The sequence below is a fragment of the Orycteropus afer genome, unplaced genomic scaffold (genome assembly GCF_000298275.1).
Source record: "Orycteropus afer afer isolate SDZICR_OR568_19922 unplaced genomic scaffold, OryAfe1.0 scaffold00208, whole genome shotgun sequence".
Lineage (NCBI taxonomy): Eukaryota > Metazoa > Chordata > Mammalia > Tubulidentata > Orycteropodidae > Orycteropus > Orycteropus afer.
Genome location: NW_006921795.1, coordinates 5,033,039 through 5,045,152, shown reverse-complemented (window position 1 = coordinate 5,045,152; position 12,114 = coordinate 5,033,039). Strand labels below are relative to the sequence as shown.

At 39.5% G+C, this 12,114-nt stretch overlaps 1 protein-coding gene across 1 annotated transcript in view; it reads right to left on the bottom strand.

Moving 5' to 3' along the window:
* DZANK1 (double zinc ribbon and ankyrin repeat domains 1) overlaps nucleotides 1-12,114 on the bottom strand; it is a 262,593-nt gene that overhangs the window by 74,404 nt on the left and 176,075 nt on the right. The window contains exons 11-12 of the mRNA XM_007948222.1: nucleotides 7,753-7,954; nucleotides 3,499-3,602 (exon numbers count right to left, since the gene is read on the bottom strand). Of these exons, the coding sequence (XP_007946413.1) occupies nucleotides 3,499-3,602; nucleotides 7,753-7,954 (306 nt within the window). The remainder of the gene's footprint in view (nucleotides 1-3,498; nucleotides 3,603-7,752; nucleotides 7,955-12,114) is intronic.

The window sequence follows — 12,114 nt, the reverse complement described above, 5'->3', positions numbered from 1 at the left end:
AAAAAAAAAAAAAAAAGATTTACCACTTTGGAAACACAATGGGGATTGCTATGAGTCAGACTCAACTAGGTGGTAGTAGGTGTGGTTTGGTTTGGTTTATTTACATATGCTGCAAATATATCCATCAGTATAACAGACCACACAGTGGGCAAGGTTATGAAAACTTCTTAGCCATAACCAAAAATCCTGAGGGAGTGAGTCACTGGGCCTAGTGACTCAGGACCATAGTCTCAGGGGACATCAAAATTAACTAGCACAACACAGTTCACAAAAACAATGTTCTACACCCTACTTTGGTGAGTAGCAACTGGGATCTTAAAAGCTTGCAAGTGGCCACCTAAGGTGCAACTATTGGTCTATCCCCATTCAAAGTAAAGAAAAATGAAGAAAATCAAAGACACATGGAAACAATTAGTCCAAAGGACTAAAGGAACATGCAAACCCTAGCCCCCACAATCCTGAGACCAGAAGATCTCAAGTGCCCAGTTACTACTAGACTGCTCCGAAACGGATCATATTAGATCTTAGTTAGAATGAGAAAAATGTGTAACAAAACTCAAAATCATTAAAAAAAAAAAAAAAAAGACCAGGCTTATTGGTCACATAGAGATTGACACAACCCCTAAGACTATGGCTCTTGCTTGCCCTTTGCACCTGGAAGTGAACTCACCTCCATAGCTTAATTTTCAGTCAAACAACAGACAGGTCTACAAGGTGAGCAATAACTCCAGGAAGGTACACAGTCCTTAGAACAATTAAATAGTTGAGATAGAAAGTGCAGCATTGGCCCAAGGGCAAAGTTCAGAAAGCAGGAAGGGTTAGGATAAAGGAGGAAAGGAAACAAGAAACATAGGGAGGAAGTGGAAGGAGCGATGTTACATTGAGGGGACTGCAGTCAATGACATAAAACAAAATGTATGTTAATCTGATTTACTCTGTAAACTTTCATCCAAATCACAATTAAAAAGGTTTTTGCTTTTTGTTCTTTTTTAAAAAAATAGATTAGCAAAGGAAATTGAGCAATATCTGACTATTACACAACTTCCATGTTGGCCTACTTGGTGGCAGAAGAGTGGACAGGCAGAGTTTAAAAGGTTCCTTCTAGTCTCACAAAAAAACAGATAAAAAATCCCTCTCACAAAGGTTGTCTCTTTACAGTGATGGTGTAATTCCAGAGAAAGGGTGTGGGGTCTGGGGTCTGACAGACTTGGCTTCAAATCCTGAATTCCCCAAGACCTAGCAGTGCAGTTTTGTGCAAGTCACCAAGTTTCTCTAAGCCTCAGTTTTCCTGGGTGTCAGATGTGGCTTATTCTGATGATCTATTGCCATGTGAAAAAAAACACTCCCAACTTAGCGGTATCAAAGAACACCCACTTTCTTATACTCATGGATTCAGACAGGACAGAGAAGGGTGACTTTTCTCTGCACCCATGCGTGAGGTTTCAGCTGGTAATACACAAATTGTGAGAGGGTAACTTGATGTTGGGGGCTGAAAATTATCTTGCTTTGTCATTCTTTGCCTGACATCTGAGCTGGGATGAACTGAAGACCAGTTTCAGCTGGGGCAGCAGACTGTAGCACCTACGGGTGGCCACTCGGTATGGCTTGCACTTCTCACAGTAGATGATTGGGTTCCAAGATAGAGTTTCTCAAGAGGGAGCATCCAGAGATGAGTGTACCAGCAGGAAGAAGATGTTGTTGTTGTTGTTGTTGTTGTTGTTGTTAGGTGCCATCGAATCAGCTCCGACTCATAGCAACCCCATGTACAACAGAAAGAAACACTGCCTGGTCCTGAGCCATCCTCACAATTCTTGCTATGCTTGAGGCCATGACTGCAGCCACTGTGTCAATCCCTCTCATTGAGGGTCTTTCCCTTCTTCACTGACCCTCACTTTACCAAGCATAATATCCTTCTCCAGGAAATAGTCCCTTCCGACAACATGACCAAAAGAGGTGGGATGAAGTCTGGCTATTCTCGCTTCCAAGGAGCATACTAGCTGCACTTCTTCCAGAACAGATTGTTCATTCTTCTGGTCTTCCATGGTATTTTCAAACACAATTCAAAAGCATAAACTCTTCTTTGGTCTTCTTTATTCATTGTTCAGCTTTCACACACATATGAAGCTTCTGAAAATACGATGGCTTGGGTGAGGTGCACCTTTCCTCTTTTAGCACTTTAAAGAGGTCTTTTGCAGCAGATTTGCCCAGTGTGATATGACATATAATTTCCCAACTGCTGATTCCATGGGTGTTGACTATGGATCCAAGGAAAATGAAATCCCCGACAACCTCAATCTTTTCTCTGTTTATCATGATGTTGCTTATTGGTCCAGTTGTGAGGATATTCATTTTTTTTATGTTGAAGTGTAATCCATACTGAAAGCAATAATCTTTGACCTTCATCAGTAAGTGCTTCAAGTCATCTTCACTTTCAGCAAGCAAGGTTGTGTCATTTGCATATCACAGGTTGTTAATGGTTCTTCCTCCAATCTTGATGCAGCATTCTTCTATATACAGTCCACGTTTTAGATTATTTGCTCAGCATACAGATTGAATAAGTATGGTGAAAAGGATACAACCCTGACATATACCCTTCCTGATTTTAAACCATGTTGTTGTTGTTGTTATTTGCTGTCAAGTCAGACCCAACTCATAGCGATCCCTCCTCGGGTTTCCAAGGCAGTATCACTATGGAAGTACATTGCCCAACCTTTCTTCCAAGGAGTGACTGGTGGGTTTGAACCGCCAGCCTTCTGGTTAGCAGTCAAGTGCCTTAAGTACTAGGCTACCAGAGCTCCTTTAAACCATGTATTGTACCCTTATTCTGTTCAAATGATGGTCTCTTGGTCAATGTACAGGTTCCTCATGAGAACAATTAAGGAAGAAGATACATAACCTTATATGACCCAGCCTTGGAAGTCACACAGCATCATTTCTGCTATAATCTATTAGTTGAATGGTCATGGCCCACTCATATTCAAGGGGAGGGGACACAGACTTTACTTTTTGAAGGGAAGACTATCAACAAATTTGTGGCCATTTTTCAAACTGCCACAAAGGTAATACTTCTACCCTGTAGGTTTGTTATAAGGGCAAGAAATGATGAATACGATGCAGATATTGAGTGCATTGTTAAATGGTAATCATAATGAATTACTATTGCTGTTAATGTAGTGTATGATTTAAGTATACAATTTGTCTGGTCTAAATTCATCTGGTCCTGTTAGCTCTGACCATCAGAATTTCCTTAGTATATGCCATCTAAGCATGAGGTATTCGGAATCTTAGTTCAGTTTCAAGTGCTCCAGAAGCAAACCTGTAGCAAGATTGACAGTGGCATGCTCCCAGGGGAATCTTGTAAGAAAATGTGGAAAGCAGTACAGAAAAGAGAAAGAAGCAAGCAAGCATGTAATTTTAGGTAGAGTCCTGTGGAGGGTCACTTCAGCCTGATCCTACAGAAACACTCTGAAGTATATGTTTCATCTCAGAGTTTCCCACCTTTCCCATCCTGGGTTCTGCAATTAAGGTCCGAAATTCAGGGTTGTTCTGAGCATACGACCTGAGGTGAGCAGAAATGTGATCCAATTGTTTTCTCCAGTACCCTAAAGGAAGAAGAGAAACCTGAATTCAGCTATGTGGATAATTCTTCTGTGGCTAAGAAAATGACAGCAATAAAGCATGTATTGTCAGAGAGATTATTTTCCATTGCCAAGTTTTGTGATGATTTTACTTCCTGAACCCCAACTCTGTACTGGGCCATATTTCATTGCTGTTACCAGCTTCTTTTCATATATAACTAATCAGAAAAAGGGGTTCCTGGGTGACTTGAATGCTTAAACATCAACTACTAGCTAAGAGGTTGGTGGTTCAAACTCACCCAGAGCCTCCTCAGAAGACAGGTCTGGCGATTTGCTTCTGAAAGCTCACGGCATTGAAAACCCTGTGGAGCACAGTTCTCTGCACACATGGGGTCACCATGAGTCAGAATTGACTCAACAGCAACTAACAGTTATGATACTCATAGAAGGTCAAAGAATCTCAAAAGGACATATGTTGATTGCCCCACATGGAGTTTTGTTTCTTTTCTTTTCTTTTTAAATCAACCATATTGAGAAATAACTTACATAATAAAATGCACCTGTTTTAAATGTAGAGTTAGAGGTTTGGTAAATGTATACACCTATGTAAATATCACCCCCTAACAACATATAGAACATTTCTATCACTCCAAAAAAATTCCCTTGTACTGCTATGCAATACATACAGGCTTTAAATACACCTGAATTACTTGCTACCCTTTTAAGCTTGGAGTCCCTGGGTGGCATAAATGGCTAAGAGCTCAAATACCAGACAAAATGTTGGCAGTTTGAACCCATTCAGAGGCACCTCAGAAGACAGGCCTGGCAATCTACTTCCAAAAGGCCACAGGCTTGAAAATCCTATGGAACGTTCTACTCATGGGGTTGCCATGAGTCAAAATTGACCTGATGCCAAGCTTAAAACTTGGAAGATCTCACGTGAAAGTCTGGATTTCTAGTTTCTTGTGCACAGTTGCAAAAGGTGGCCTGTCTTCCTGGACAAGCTTGGTGGGGCTGGAGGAGGAGCTGCCCTCTTAGCACAGGGCACAGCCCTCCACTGGGCAACTTTCCGCCTTCAATTGCCTGCTCTGCCCTGCGACCATTTGAGTCTGAAAATCTACATCTAATCATTTTAGCAATGAACACACTCTCAGCACACACTTGAGAGCAAGCTGGTAACTTTTTAAAGGTCATCCAGCATGATTTAGCAGAAAGAGCAAGTGAACTGGAATTCAAACAGATCTGCATTTAAATCCACAGTTAATCTTCCACTTATTAGCTTAGTGAACTTGAGCCAGACATTTAATCTCCCTAAACCTTACTCTCCTGACCTATAAAATGAGACTAATACCTCCTACTTAATATGTTATTATGAGATTAAATAAAAGAGCCCAAGTGCCTTAGTTTGGGTTCCCCAGAGTGCAGAGCCTGAGAGAAGACTTAGGGCCAGTGATAATTTGAAAAGTGATCCCAAGAAGTCCAAAAGATGGAGTAGAGACAGTGAGACAGGAAAGGGAGGAAAGGCACTGAAGAATGTGTTAAACTAGTTTCTCCTGTGGACAGGTAGGGCTCAATGAAAATCAATACACAAAAAACAACTGTATTTTTATACACTGTCAATTAACAATCTGAAAATTAAAATTAAGAAAACAATTCCACTTATGATAGCATCAAAAAATCAAATACTTAGGAATAAATTTAATTAAAGGTACTCAAGTTTTACACATTGAAAACTATAAAATTGTCTAAAGAAATTGAAGAAGATGTAAATAAATGAAAAGACATACCATTTTCAAGATTATTTTGGGTATTTTTGGTCCCTTGTGTTTTCATATGAATTATAGGACAAACTTGTCAATTTCTTCAAAGAAACCAGCACAGATTATGATAGGGATTGAACTGAATTTGTAGATACATTTGGGAAGTGCTGCCATCTTAGTAACATTAAGCCACTGAACCACCTTGCTATCAATAAAAATGGCTGTAGGACTCTATTATGCAGTGAGCAGAAAGTCAGGGCCTACCCACAGCTCCAACCAGAAAAGGTTATCCCACAAGGTCAGTGGCAAACAAATCATACAGCTATATTTCAAATTGTGCTTGTTCAATGCACCAGGTATAAATATATTAAAGAGAAAGTGGGAAGACAAAATGAGCATGTGGCTGATATGTCAGCCACCTTGAGGATTCATCCAGAACGTCCCCAGTGAATATTGTTCATGTATCATGTCATATGACCACCTCCGTCTGAAAGTGAAGTTGGGAAATGTGATTTTTAGTGGGCATAGAGGTATCTCAAAATGAAAACAGGTTCTGTTTGTAAAGGAGCAGATGAGAAAGGACAATGAGTTGGTAAATAGCAATCTCTGCCATAGATCATGTCAATTTTGTTTACAGGATCTATTGCCACATGGTGGATATTAGTAATGTGCTGAATGGAAATAGGAATGAATGGGTGTTCACAGCACTGTTCCTCATCATGCCATGGAAGCATCCTTTAAACATTTGCTTTCAAATATAAAGTCCCTCCAAACTTGCTCTCTAAAAAGACAAAAACATAATGACTTAACAGGGACTGAATGTTAATTGGCTTCATCATTGTGCCCACCCTTGCATACACCTTTCCCCTCTATAGTATTATTCTGCATCTCCATTTCTTGAGTTTGTTGCAACAAGATTGAGAAATGCCTTCAAGACCACATAATGAGGGGAGGAAATACTACAAAAATAAAAATAAATAAAAGATACAAAAGGAGAAAAAAAGACCACATAATGCCATAGCTATAAAAAGAAGTGAGTTATGTATGTCACTGCTTATTTCAGAATTTTTTTTTTTAAGAAATTGACAAGCAGATTTGCAAATTTATATGGAAAGACAAAGGACCTAGAAATAGCCAAAACAAAACAACTTTCAGAAAAGGAGAACAGAATAGAACTTACATTACCTGATATCAAAACATATTAGAAAGCTACAATAATCAACCAATGCAGTATTGGTGTAAAAATAGACTAAAGGATTAATAGAACAAATTAACCCACATAGATATGGTCAACTGCCAAGGCAGTTCAATGAGAGAAAGAATAATATTTTTAATGAATGGTACCAGAACAATTAAATAGCCACATGCAGAAAAAATGAACCTAAATCCTTAGCCCAAACCACATACAAAATTAACTTGAAATAGATCACAAACTAAATATAAAAGTTAAAATATAAAATTTATAGAAGAAAGCAAGGGATAAAATCTTAGTGATCTTAGATTTGGCACAGATTTCTTAAACATGTTATACAACACAAAAAGTGTAAAAGAAAAAAAATCAATAAATTGGAATTTACTAAAATAAAAACTTTTCAAAATATATTGAGCTAATAGCTCTATTGGCTCTGTTTGGGCCTAAATTGTTCTCGGCACTTGGCAGTGCCAATATGGTGATTCGCAGACTGCTGCACCCATCCACAGAAGAGCAGGTTTCCGATCTGCTCAGGTGCAAATTGAACACTATGGCATTTGCACCTTTGAAAAACAGAGCAAAGGGTTAATGGTGCATTAAGAGATAATGGCCTGAATTGTACATGTGCAAAACTGTTTAATTGCTGTATGTTCTGCTGTCTATACTCTCAATAAAAAAAGTAAAATAAACTATTTTTTTTAAAAATATGGTAGATGGCAATAATGACTAACAACATTTCTACCATAATATAAGAAGTTGGTATGTGTTATTTAATTTATGAACTAGACAACAGGACTATGGGTTAAAAGATCATAGCATTGGAAGCTTAAAAAAGAGCTATTATTCATACACAGAAAAATTACTTGAAAAAAAGAACAATACAATGAAGCCACTTTTCATATAAAACCCATTGTCACTGAGTTGATTTGGACTTATAGCAACCCTATAGGACAGAGTAGAACAGCCCCAAAGGGTTTCCAAGGCTGTAAATCTTTATGGAAGCAGACTGCCTCATCTTTTTCCTATAGAGCAGCTGGTGGGTTCCAACAGCCAATCCTTTGGTTAGCAGCCCAGTGCTTTAACCACAATGCCACCAGAGCTCCTTCACTTTTCATATAGGAAAAAAAAAAAAAGAAGAAGAAAAAATGAAGAAGTTTTTTGTTTTGTTTTAGAAAACAGTGAGCTTCCTCCCAACGAAAAGAAAGCACATCTTTCCCATCACCTCTTCCTGGGCTGATGGCTGTAAGGAGAGGTTGGTGGTCACTCATCTTCTCCCGCCTTTGTTTTTGAGAAGTCAGTTCCTGTTCTTTCTTTGCTAGTAGCTTGCTGGATGGGTAGAACAGGCCAATAGTCTGTGTGCCGACATCTTTCTTTGTCCCAATATCAGATCTGGGCAAAGGAACATTTAACCAGGCAGATCGAGGCTATAAGTAAGGCAGAAAATACGAAAAAGAAAAAAAAAAAAAAAGGAATATAATTCAATGAATCCTCTATTATGCTTATAGAAAACAATGCTAATCAAAACTAGAAGTATCTCCTAGAATATTTTACATTGAACTACAAAGGGATTTTTCCAACCCTTATATCATGTTCCTTATTCCTGTCTTCCCCAAAAACTTTTACATCTCAAAGTCAGTAAATCACCTGATGTTCCCTGTCCTGACTGGAGCCTGGAAGATATCAACCCTTTCAGCTCTACCTGTCAATGGAACACAGACTTCACTCCCCATCCAGTTTCACCCATTGAGCACCAACATTTTCTCTGAGATGTTCTCCTGCACCTGGAGCTGAGGCCCTGGCAGGGCCACCATGTAAGACTGTGCAAGTTATGTACTACACAAAGGCACCACATCTAATGAGGCTCTATTCACATGGTGAATATCATATATTACATATTTATTAGGACAATTTTCTGGTAGATAAAAGAAAACACCTACCAAATTAGTGTATTATAATCAATTTCCAACAGATGGCAGTCAAGTGTCTTCAGGAAAGGGCACCTTTGTCTCATTAGCACAAAGGTACATATAGGATAGTAGCAGTCCAGGATCTGTAAGTTTTTCAATCTGGGCTAAGAAGTCCATGAACTCCCTACAGATGTATGCAAAGTACTGAATGCATGTAATATATGAATGTAAGGAACTATCTAAATTCATGAGGGAAAAGAATCAGAATCAGCACAAATCAGAGGTCAGACAAACTCTGCTCTCCAACTTCACCATTTCTGACACCAGGCATTTCCCACAGCATAGACCATACTTACATGGCTTATTAGGGTAGTAACAGGCTACAACTTGGAATCAGGAGGCACATGGACAAGGTCTGGAAGGCTCCCCTGAAGTGGAATGCACATCCCTTCCTTCTTCAGTGCAGGACAGCTTCCAACCAGGACAGGTCTCTCAGCTGTTCTCAGCCATGTAAGCAGGTCCTCTCAGTCATGCAAGCAGTCTCTCTTGGCCGTGTAAGCAGGCCCCTTTGGCTGTGCAAACTAGCCCTCTCAGCTGTGCAGGTCCCCTCCAGCCTTTGCAGGCCTCTTCTGCCTTTGGCTGCTCTGTCATTACCCTTTCTGCTGCTAATTGGCCCAGCTCATAGCCAGTGCAACAGCTTTCTCAGCTGCTTCTTTCCTAGCAGCAGCTTCCTACCATTGTCACAGTTCTGCCACTAGGTCATTTCTGGCCCTGTTGCTACTAGGTCTGATGCTAGGCCCCTTTCAGGCCTCTCACTGTTTTCAAAGTTATAGCCCTTGAGTCATATTACAGCTCTTTTAGGAAGTTCACCTCAACAGAAACCCTGGGTCCAAACTGCTCCATCCCAGGCTCTTCTGGGTCTTCATTTTCCTTCCTTGCTTCTAAAAATCTCTGTGGGGTTGGTCACTTATGTAAGCAAACTCCTTGCCAATTTCAAGGCAGGACCATGAACCAACCAATCGCCTCAGTGGACCACAAGTTGCTCAATACTGTTGGGCAGTTTTACCTTTCTTACTAGTAAACTGATCAATCCAGTTAAGGTGGATAAAATGCACTAATAACACGGCAGACTGTAGCCCAGGGCCAGATAAGAGTATCAGATCCTCAAGTTTGATTACCCAAGTCAATTAACCTAGGGAATCCCCTGGGCAAAAGTAACAAATCCTATCAGTTAGAAAACCACCTGCTAGCTCTCCATCCCAAGTTGCACTTCCAAAGAAGGAGGACAAATATAACTTGGGAGGGAGGGGCTTTTGGGGCTGGTTGTCCAAAGAAAAGCCAACATAAAAGGACTCATTTCATCACAGTACATATGCATGTTGCTGTTGTTAGGTGCCATAGAATCAGTTCTGACTCATAGCAGCCCTATTTACAACAGAATACAACACTACCCAGTTCTATGTCATCTTCACAATATTTACTATTCTTGAGCCCATGGTTGCAGCCATTGTGTCAATCCCCCCCATTAAGGGTCTTCCCTTTCTTCGCTGACTCTCTATTAAACATGATATCCTTCTCCAGGAAATGGTCCCTCTGACATGATCAAAGTACGTGAGATGAAGTCTGGCCACTCTCACTTTTAAGGAGCATTCCAGCTGTACTTCTTCCAAGACAGCTCTGTTCATTCCTCTAGCAGTCCGCCATATTTTCAGTATTCTTTGCCAACACTACAATTCAAATGCATCAGTTATTCTTTGGTCTTTCTTATTCATTGGTCTTTCTTATTCATTGTCCAGCTCTCACATATGAGGCTATTGAAAATATCATGGCTTGGATCAGGCACACCTTAGCCTTCAAATTGACATCTTTGCTCTTCAACACTTTAAAGAGGTGTTTTGCAGCAGATTTGCTCAGTACAATGTCATCTGATTTCCATATGCATTGATTGTGGATCCTAATAAAATGAAATCCCTGACAACTTCAAACTTTTCTCCACTTATTGTGATGTTGCTTATTGGCCCAGTTGTGAGGACTTTTGTTATCCTTATGTTGAGGTGTAATCCACACTGATGGCTAGCATTTGATCTTCACCAGTAAGTGTTTCAAATCATCTTCACTTTTGGCAAGCACGGTTGTATCATCTGTATATCACAAGTTGTTAATGAGTTTCCTCCAATCCTGATGCCATGTTCTTCTTCATACAGTTCAGCTTCTTGGATTACCTGCTCAGCATACAAACTGAGTTAGTATTGTGATGGGATACAACCTTGATGCACACCTTTCCTTATTTTAAACCATTCAGTATTCCTTTGTTCTGTTTGAACTATTGCCTCTTGGTCTACATACAGGTTCTTCAAGGGCACAATTAAGTCTTCTGAATTCCCATTTTTCACAATGTTACCCATAATTTGTTACAATTCACACAAATACCTTTGCATAGTCAATAAAACACAGGTATTCTTTGCTTTCAGCCAAGATCCATCTGATGTCAGCAATAATATCCCTCATTCCACATCCTCTTCTTAATCTGTCTTGAATTTCTAGCAGTTCCTTGTCAATATATGAAGCCTGGAATGGAGCAGTTTGGACCCAGGGTTTCTGTTGAGGTGAACTTCCTAAAAGAGCTGTAATATGAGTCAAGGGCTATAACTTTGAAGACAGTGAGAGGCCTGCTGTAACCACTTTTGAATTATCTTCAGCAAAATTTTACTTGCATGTGTTATTAATGATATTATTCGATAATTTCCACATTCTGTTGGATCACCTTTGTTTGGAATGGTCAAATATGGATCTCTTCCAGTGGTTGGCCAGGTAGCTGCTTTCCAAATTTCTTGGCATGAACAATTGAGTAACTCCAGCTCTTCATCTGTTTATTGAAACATCTCAATGGATATTCCATCAATTCCTGGAGCCTGGTTTTGTACCAGTTCCTTCAGTGCAGCCTGGACTTCCTTCAATACTATTGGTTCTCGATCATATGCTATTTCCTGAACTGGATGAACATAAATCTTTTTCATACAGTGACTCTGTGCATTCCTTCCATCTTGTTTTAATGCTTTCTGTGTTGTTTAATATTTTGCCCTTCAATACTGCAACTTGAAGTTTGAATTTTTTCTTCAGTTCTTTCAGCTTGAGAAATGCCAACCTGGATTTCTAATTCCAAGTCTTTGCACATTTCTTTACTTTGTCTTCTCCAGCTGCCCTTTGAAATCTTCTGTTCAACTCTTTTAACTTGTCATTTCTTCCATTTGCTTTAGCTACTCTCTGTTCAATAGCAGGTTTAAGAGTCTCTTCTGACATCCACTTTGGTCTTTTCTTCCTTTCCTGTCCTTTTGCTTTCTTCTTATGCATATTCTAATAATTATTAACCTTCAAATTCTTATAATGAAGAGATCAGAAAAAAACTGAAAAATCTAGCTTAGAAAAATTCATAAAATACTAAGGACAAGCTGGTTAGCACTTAAGTACTGAAAGTAACCTTGTGAGATTTTCTTCAAACTACACCAGATGTTATAAAGGACGAAAGTAATCTTACATACCTGGGTGAGTCTTTTAAAATATAAAAGAACCCTCTTCAACAAAGAAAAGGGAAACCAATTAACACAGACACAGAAGATAATCGTGGACCCCTGAGCCTTGAAGGGAAGGATACAGAATTGGACTAAACCCCAATTAGC